This window comes from Trypanosoma cruzi, genomic scaffold (genome assembly GCF_000209065.1).
Source record: "Trypanosoma cruzi strain CL Brener 1047053516969 genomic scaffold, whole genome shotgun sequence".
In the NCBI taxonomy this organism is placed as follows: Eukaryota; Euglenozoa; class Kinetoplastea; order Trypanosomatida; family Trypanosomatidae; genus Trypanosoma; species Trypanosoma cruzi.
This window is the reverse complement of record NW_001849133.1, coordinates 1-8,357: the sequence shown is the minus strand read 5'-3', so window position 1 is coordinate 8,357 and position 8,357 is coordinate 1. Positions and strand designations below refer to the sequence as shown.

The 8,357-nt window shown below is 52.2% G+C and overlaps 1 protein-coding gene and 2 pseudogenes across 1 annotated transcript, besides 6 other annotated features; all 3 read left to right on the top strand.

The window, feature by feature from the left end:
- Window positions 1-2,913: a mobile genetic element.
- Window positions 1-8,357: a sequence feature (areas not merged during assembly with more than two copies in the genome that could not be assigned to a particular haplotype).
- Window positions 2,743-2,913: a mobile genetic element.
- Window positions 2,915-3,235, top strand: Tc00.1047053508621.51 (annotated as a pseudogene).
- Window positions 3,334-3,358: a microsatellite.
- On the top strand, window positions 3,679-6,057 carry Tc00.1047053508621.30 (annotated as a pseudogene).
- Window positions 6,296-6,328: a microsatellite.
- Tc00.1047053508621.10 (protein kinase, putative) lies at window positions 6,887-8,137 on the top strand (the record flags this gene model as incomplete). Its single annotated transcript, XM_800453.1, has 1 exon — window positions 6,887-8,137. One exon carries the CDS (start codon window positions 6,887-6,889, stop codon window positions 8,135-8,137), a length of 1,251 nt encoding a protein of 416 aa, XP_805546.1.
- Window positions 8,295-8,327: a sequence feature (AT_rich).

Sequence of the window (8,357 nt, the reverse complement as noted above, 5' to 3'; positions counted from 1 at the left end):
CGCCTGTTGTTGTGGACAAAGCGTCCTCGATAATTCCCGCTTCCCTCAATAGTCGCGCTTCATTGACCGGAATCCTCCGTGAGCTTCTGCGCGCGTCGCCGCAGGATGATAGAGGAAAACGGACCGCCCGACTAGCCCCCATACTTGCATAGGCCTCTCCAAGGTAGCCGAGTTCAACCGGCTCTGGATCCACTCTAGATTCAATACGGGCACGTTGACTTGCTGTAGCGGGATGGTTTGCTCATCTTTTGGAAGGGCCAAACGCGTCCTTGTCGTTTTGGCGCGATGGTGATAAAAGTCATGAGAAAATAAACGCTCCTTCGCTCTCGACACGGGTTCCTGCCCTTCCGCAGTTTCTCCCTTCACATCAATGCGGCCAGTGACAACGCCTGGGTCGGCATTGCGGTGTGCTTCCTCAAATATCGAGCGGCGTTCTGGGGAGGGTCGAGCGGATCGAAGTGCTTCGCCAACTGCGAGATCACGTGTGGATCCAAATTGTGCGTCTCCACGATTTGCGCACCGTGCCGCAACGCACCCCGTTTTATGGAATGCGCCGTGGCATCCCAAGGAACCAGAGCTCGTTCCACCTGGGCGTTCGTAAGATTCGTGAGCTTTTTGTTTTCTTGAAGTGTCCTGCATAACTTTAATGTGTCGAACGCGTCCTGCCCTCGTATCGTGAAAAACCGCGAGGCGCGGTGGGGATCTGCTTTCGCCGTCCTTGGCGCCACGGACCAATCAAAAATTAAGGTCCCGTCCGGCTCCGGTGTGAAATTGTTGGGAGTCAAGGCCGCAACCTCGGACCAACGACTCGCCGTTATCCACGCAAGTCGTAAGACAAAACGATCCTTCCAATCGGTCCGGCTGCGGATTACTTGATGCATCTCTTTCTTTGTCAAAGGGCGCGCCAGCTTCTTCTCCGATCGCACCGGAAGTTTTTGTAGCCCCAGAATCACCATGTCCAGCGGGGTTCGATCCATTCGCAACATGGACCGCAGCATCCTGGCGTGCTGCGGTCCATGTTGGCGGCACCACATCGAATATTGCCATAAAAAAGGGCCGCACAGCTCTCCTCGTTGATCGGCTGTTCGTGCGTGCGGCGAAAGGCTGTGAATTGCCCCGCCGGAGGCATTCTCTGCTCCCGCGTTGGCGGCGCCCACATCTCTCGAGCCGCCCCTTTCACCCTCCTCGTCGATTGCGTTGGGCAGTTTGGACGATCGGATGGGGCGTCGGCGGTGCGGTGCGACGTCTTCTGTGGGGTTTGGTGGTGGGTGGCGGAATGGGTTTGGCCGCCGTCGTCCGCCTTCATCAGCGGCGGGCGGCCGCTCGCCGTTTTTTGGCGTTCTTTTTTGTTTGGGGAAACTTTTTTTGGGGGCGCACGTTGCAAGTGGACGCCTCTTATCCATATATTCGGCACGCTCGGCGGAGTAGCGATCGCTGTTTTCGTTGTCGGGCCCCCCGTCGATCCATGAAAGACCGGGCCACCCTCGCGAAGATGTCGTCCTCATGAAAAACCTTGAGAAGGCGAGAATGCAGCTTTTTGGGTCGGTACACTGGGATCGGATTTGATTACGATCAGCGTCCGGAAGGCCCGCGGTATAATCCTGCCCAAGCCCATGAACTGCTTGGCAAGCTCCTGATGTAACCGCGGCGCGCGCATCCACGAAACCAGAATGTCAAAGGCAATTTGAGCGTGAGCGTCCCCTCGGCGCCAGCAGTCGTAAGCGCTCCGGCTTTCAAATAGGATTCAAGGGGCGCCTTCATTCCAAATTCGCGGGACCTAAGTGGTGACGTCGAATTCAAAGAAACCCGGATCCTCTTAATTTGAACCGGAAAGTTGTTCTGAAGCCGGAGACAAGAAGGGCGAAGCCACGGAGCGAGGGAGACGCGGCCGTCCCACATCGCCCAATGACGCGCAGGTGTTGACCCGCCGTCGCCCACCCGTGGGAATGTGTTGGGGAATTGTGGATGCTGACGCGCCTCCCGCTTTCGAACGCTCGTGGTGGGGTGGTGTCGTCGCGCCATCTTTGGACCCGTGCGCGGGTGCATCTGGCGGCCCTCTCCTGGAAGAGGGGGCTTCTCGCTGTCCGGGCGCGTCGCCGCCCCAAGCCGCAAGCCGCGCTTCCAAGGCACCGATGCGCGCCCCTTGTTTCTGGCGTTGGGAAAGGGTCTTCTCCAAATGGCGTTCGCGCCCGGCGAGCGCCGATTCTCGTCGCGCAAGAAGACCGTCCGCCGCCGCAACGATGGACGCACGCGTCGAGAAGTAGTTATTCGCTTCCTCCCACTGGTGTTGAAGCTGCGCGCTTCGATTCCGCGCGTCCGCGGCGGCGACGGCGTAGTGCGACTTCGATCTCGGCGTTTCCACGATGGTCAGCCCTCGCCGCGCCCCCCAACTGACGGCCCGTCCCCACACGATGTGCAGGAGCAGCTGGGTCTCAAAATTTTGTACTTGAGGCGCCCGGAGATCCGCAATGTGCCCTGTAAGGATTGGATCCCTCCCGGTGCTTTGCGATGTTTCCTGAAATCAATCTTGAGCCGCTTATGGTGGCGCTGGCTGTCGCCATTGATCCCGACTGTTCCTTTTCATCCATTTAGGTGAGTTGCGCCTGTACATCGCCACGCTGACGTACCAGATCCGCCATGCGATTACCGATAAGGCTCCACTCCGTTGCCGTGTAAAAGGACCCATCGCCATTTCTTTATATGCGCTTGCAGGAATCAGGTTTGACTGTAAAAATAAAAATGAAATAAAGTAATCAAAGTCGTCTAGACGCCATTGGTTTTCTGATTCCTAGAATCGCGGTCAACCAAGGAATCATAAAGCTAAAAAAAATGCCGCACAGAGTTTGCTTTATCAGGATATGTATTAAGCTAGATAGCCAGTCTCTCACTCGAACAATTTCTTCAAAAGCTCCTAAAAAAGGCGCGAAAGGCACCTGATACTTTCTGGGGCAACCTTTTGCTGGTATTACTGAGCCGGCGGAAATTCAGGGAGTGTGTTGGCTACTGCGATAAGGTCCTTGAAAACGAGCCACAGATTCCCAAGGCACTCTATCGACGCGCGAAGGCAAATTGCTTCTTTTGTGAGTGGGATGAAGCCAAGCGTGAAGTGGAGCAGTTGCTCGCCATCGATGCGCAGAACACCGATGCAAAGGTGGTTCTGCAGCAATTGCAGGAGAAACGAAGGGCATGTGAAAATGAGCAACAGGCTATTTACAAAAAAATGTTTACATCATAGCCTTTTTTTTTCTCCGTCTTTTCAGTGTCGACTGGGCCAAATACCACTCTTTTTCCTGTGTTTTTTTTTTCAAGCCACCTATTATTATGAACAATAAAATTATTATTATTATTATTATTATTACACTGCAACTTTCTCCATTTTTTTATCTTTCCCTCCTACTCGTCAATACTGGTTGGTGCGAGGACAATTTTTTTATTTTATTCCTCTGTTACATCGGACTGGCATGAACGTATGTATTTTTGGTTGGTTTTCTTTCCCTACTTGTGGTACGGCACATCCTCACTCTATTCTTGTTCCTGCTCTTTCTTTTCTCTATTCTTTCTGTTCTTTTTTTTTTTCCAATTCCGTTTTGTTTGGTTGGTGGCAAAGCTGTCGTATCTTTGTGCGCGCGCAACTTTTTAGTTTTTACTACTTTATCCCACAGATACAGCGGGTGACAGATGGCGGAGGTACGGTTTGCGGTGCGGCCCACGGCGGCTCTTCACCATGTCGGCTTTGAAGTGGAAACAAGCCGGAAACAAACGCAGCTGTACGTGAGCCGCCGCGGTCTTGTTCTTTACGTTCCACATCCTTACTTCATTATTAAGAACATGCGTCGTTCCTTCTGGCATGGGGTTGACAAAGTACAGTTTGCCCTTTACCCCATTCCACTGTCCGTCGTGACCGCGTTCGGCTTTGGTGTATTTTTGTGGGTCCTCAACTCGCCTGCTGACGCTTGGATCCGCGTAAGTTGTGTTTCAGACATCCTCTGGCGTCTTGAACGAAATTTTATTTCTGCCCGCATTCCCTCCCGATACCGTACGCCGGCGCTCTGCGCAAACGTTGCCTTTGGCGCCGTGACGCTCTTCACGACGCTGCAGCGCTTCGTCCTTCGAAAGTTACTGAGCTACAACCGCTGGATATACGAGGGCCAGGGGAAGCTGACCCGCAAGAAGATGCTCTGGGGTTTCATTCTCAAGACGTTTTTTATGCACAACCTCAAAAGGACCGGGGCGTACGGGAGTTGTTTGCCCTCGCAACCGCTGCCGGATCTTAAAATTACGGTGCAGCGTTTCATGAAATCAATGGTGCCATTTTACGAGGGGAAAACGGCTGAGTGAGAGCATCTGAAAAAATTATCCGAGGACTTTCTGCGGAATGAGGGGCCGCAGTTGCAGAGATACTTGTGGCTAAAGTATTTACTTGCAGATAATTACATGACGGACTGGTGGATCAAGTATGTATACCTTGCTCAGCGCGAAAGTCTTTGCATTAACTCCAACTGGTTTGGGGTGGCGTTTGCCAAATATTTGCCCACCCCGCTTCAAGCTTCCTCTGCGGCGGCATTGGTGCACAACCTTGTTAAGGTAAAGAAAAGTCTCGACAGGCGCACGTTTTCCCCGCAGTTTAGCGGGCTTGTTCCACTTGACATGAATCAGTATCGCTACGTCTTTAACACCACCCGTATTCCAGGACGTGAGATGGACGTGTTGGTTCAGCACGAGGGAATTAAGCACATTGTGGTCATCCACAAGGGTCGCTTTTACCAACTTGAGGTGTTACACCCGCTGACGAACCATCAGCTCACACCGTACCAACTTGAGATGGCGCTGGAATCTATCTTGCATTCCGAGGATGAGACTGACCCTGTCGAGGCGCTCATTCCTGCCTTCACTACCGCCCCTCGTGCATAGTGGGCGGACATTTGCGACAAGCATTTTGTGAACAATGCTTACAATGTGAAGCCGCTGCGGGTGATTGAAGAAGCCATTTTTGTACTTTGCCTTGATGAAATGGAACCAAAATCCCTTGAAGAGGAGAGCATGATGTACTTGTGCGGCAACGGCCACAATCGTTGGTGCGACAAGAGCTTCAACGTCATTGTCACGGAGGGCGGCCACTGTGGTGTGCATGCGGAACACTCATGGGGTGATGCCCTGACCCTCGCAAATGTGGTGGAGTACAGTCACGCTTCGGATGAATTTAAGGAGTTATACACAGAGGATGGGCATGTAAAAAAACTACCCGAAGATGAAGTGGCACTGACTGAGGGTAAATTTAAAGTGTTTGTCCCTAATCGCATTCGGTTCACCACTGATGCCGTGATGAAACGCGCTGTCCAAGGCGCGCAGGAACGGTGCATTCGCGAAATAAAAGATGTTGACATCCGCGTCTGCCGCTTTGCCGATGACGGCAAGGGGTTCCCGAAGAAGCAGCGCTGCATCCCTGACGCGTGGGTGCAGATGGCAATGCAACTCGCGTACTTCCGCGATCAGGGCCACTTTGACCAGTCATACGAGGCAGCTTCGATGCGTATGTACCGCAAAGGGCGCACTGAAACCATCCGCACTGTGAGTGAGGAGTCCTGTGCCTTTGTGCGGGCAATGGAGCAACCTTCGCTGAGCGCAGAGGCGAAATTAAAACTTCTTCGTGTTGCGTGTGAACGACACCAGAAGACATCACCTGACGCCATTGCTGGCTGCGGCATTGACCGCCACCTCTTCGGACTCTATTGCGCAAGTACCGGCTTTGAGGTGGCATCCGAGTTTTTGCAGGCGGCGATGCAGTCAAAGTGGAAGCTCAGCACGTCGCAACTGCTGACGCGGCAGCTGCCAGCCAAATTTTACCCGCCAAGCGATGAACCGTTTGAAACACCCAATGGCGGCTTTGGCCCTGTGCAAGACGACGGTTACGGGGTGTGCTACTGCTTATACGGCGAAAGTCTGTTTTACTTTACCATCACTTCGAAGCACAGCTGCAAATCGACTTCTTCGACGCGGCTTGCGGAGCACATTAGGAGGGCACTGCGTGATATGGCTGCACTTACAGGATGGAATTAAGAGGCAGCCCCCCGAAGAGAGCAGCGAGCATGAGCGATGATAGTCACGCAATTTGGATGTAAATAAATGCTTACTTTCCATTTCCGATCCCTTTTTTTGTGTGTTTTTTCTTGGCGTCCGTGTTATACCTTGTTCATGAATTTCTGCAGCCACAGATGCACGCGAAGGCAGAAAGCAGAAGAGACAGTCTTTTCTGCTCCTATTTATTATTTGTTGCAAGCAGTACTGTTTCTCTCCCTTTTCTTTTCTTTTTTTTTTTTTTAATTTTTTTGTCTCGTAACGCAACGAAAATATCCGATACGGCTACTTCTACCGTTGGCGATTACGTTTACTGTCACACTTGGATTTTCATCGTCGTTTTACGCAGCACGTTTTTTTTTCATGCACTTTTTTCGGTCATCCCCTTTTATTAGTAGGCGAAATTGTGTGAAGGGGGTGCTCAGAAGGCCTTTTTGGAGCTTTTTCCATATATATGTGTGTGTGCGGGGCGGGTGATTTCCCTTTTTTCTTTCTTTTTTTCTGCGGCCGCTTCCGAGGTCGTTAATGTCTATTGTGGGGCGAGGTGCCGCGTGTGCGCAAGCGGGAAGAGGGGCAACGAGAGCCGTCGTAACTCGCATTGTTTTGCTTGCATTTCTTTTTTTTCTTCCTTTTATATATTTCTTTTAATTTCCTTTGCTTTTCTTGTGCCTGCGCGATTCTCCGCATTTGTCTCTTCTTCCTCCTCCTCCCTTCTTGCTGTCCAAAGTAACAATCAACTATAATAATAATAATGAAACCGTAGAGTTGCGTCTCGGCGTGGGGCCCCTCTGGGCTTTTGTTTTAGAGCTTGATGCAGCCGGAGTCGGGAACGAGAGGTGCGACAGGCCATATCCTCGTGCCGGGGTTTCTTGGATGCAGTGGGTCCACAGACTCCAAGTACACGTATGTACGTTACTTGGCGCATGGCAGTTCCTGGGAGACGTGGAAGGTGCTGGATGTGAGCGACGGAAAACCATATGCACTGAAGATAACTTCTCTTAAAAATTACCGTGAACCAAAGTTGTTGCGGGTGCGGACAGAAGTGCGCTGTTTGGAGTCTATTGACCACTTTGCATGCATTCGGCTTCACGAGAAGCCTGAGACAGAGTCGCACTTTTTTTTCGTCATGGAGTACTGTGACGCCGGCGATTTACGCTATCAGATGCGCGATGGCGGGAAGCTGCTGGAGCACCAGATAGTTCATATTCTGCTAAAGCTTGTCCTGGCCCTTCACTACCTCCATACGAAGAAAAAGATTCTCCATCGTGATCTCAAACCTGCCAATGTTCTTTTGAAAACGACGGGACTCTTGAAGCTGGGAGACTTTGGCTTCAGCAACGCGTATGACACCATCAGTGGTGACGTGGGCCTCACCATATGCGGCACCCCCGCTTACGTTGCGCCAGAATTATGGCGGAATGAGCGCTACGGAGCAGCCGCCGATATTTGGTCGCTTGGTGTTATCCTGTACGAGGCCATGACCGGCAGACGCCCGTTTGAGGGCACCAAGTATGAGGAGCTGCGCCACAAGGTTCTTCATGAGGAGGTGCTGCCCATAAAGACTTCGCACAGTGTGGATTTGAAGCGCACCGTGTACGCACTACTCCGCAAGTCGTCCGTGGAGCGTCCAGACACCACTCAACTTCTGCGCGAGCCCCTCCTCGTCGCAGCGCTGAGTAACTTTCCGGAGGTTCTAAGAGTCTCTGATGTGGAGGATTCGTTGTTGCAGCGCGTCTTGCATGACATTAGCCCTGAGCAGCTGCTGCCTCGTCCACGGCTGGACCACTCCGTGCTCTTTTCTGGCATGGTGTGGAAGCTCAAGCCGACGCAGGATTATCAGGAACGCTACATGGAGCTGGCGGACGGTCAATTGTCGCTGCTGCTTCGACCCGGTGGGAGAGTCGGCTTCCGGGGATGCATCCCGCTGCTGCGGGTGGAACAGGTGGCCTGCATTGACCCCAACCACTTTGCGCTGAAGATCGAGGGGGCGGACTGGTGTTTTTTCCAGACACCACAGGCGGCAGTCTGGGAGGAGCAGCTACGTGCGGCGCTGGGAATATAGTAGCCTCCTTCATTTCTCTGCGTCTTGCTGCGCCCCCGAAGGCCCCTCGCCCTAGTTTGCAAAAAGAACAAAAATAAAAAAGGTTTGAAAATGGCCGGAAGATAAAATTGTTCGGCGTGTATTTTTGCATTGCATACACCACACAAGCAAAGATGTGTATATATAAATATATAAATATATATTTTTTTTTCTGGCTTTACGCCGATTCACTTCTTCTCAC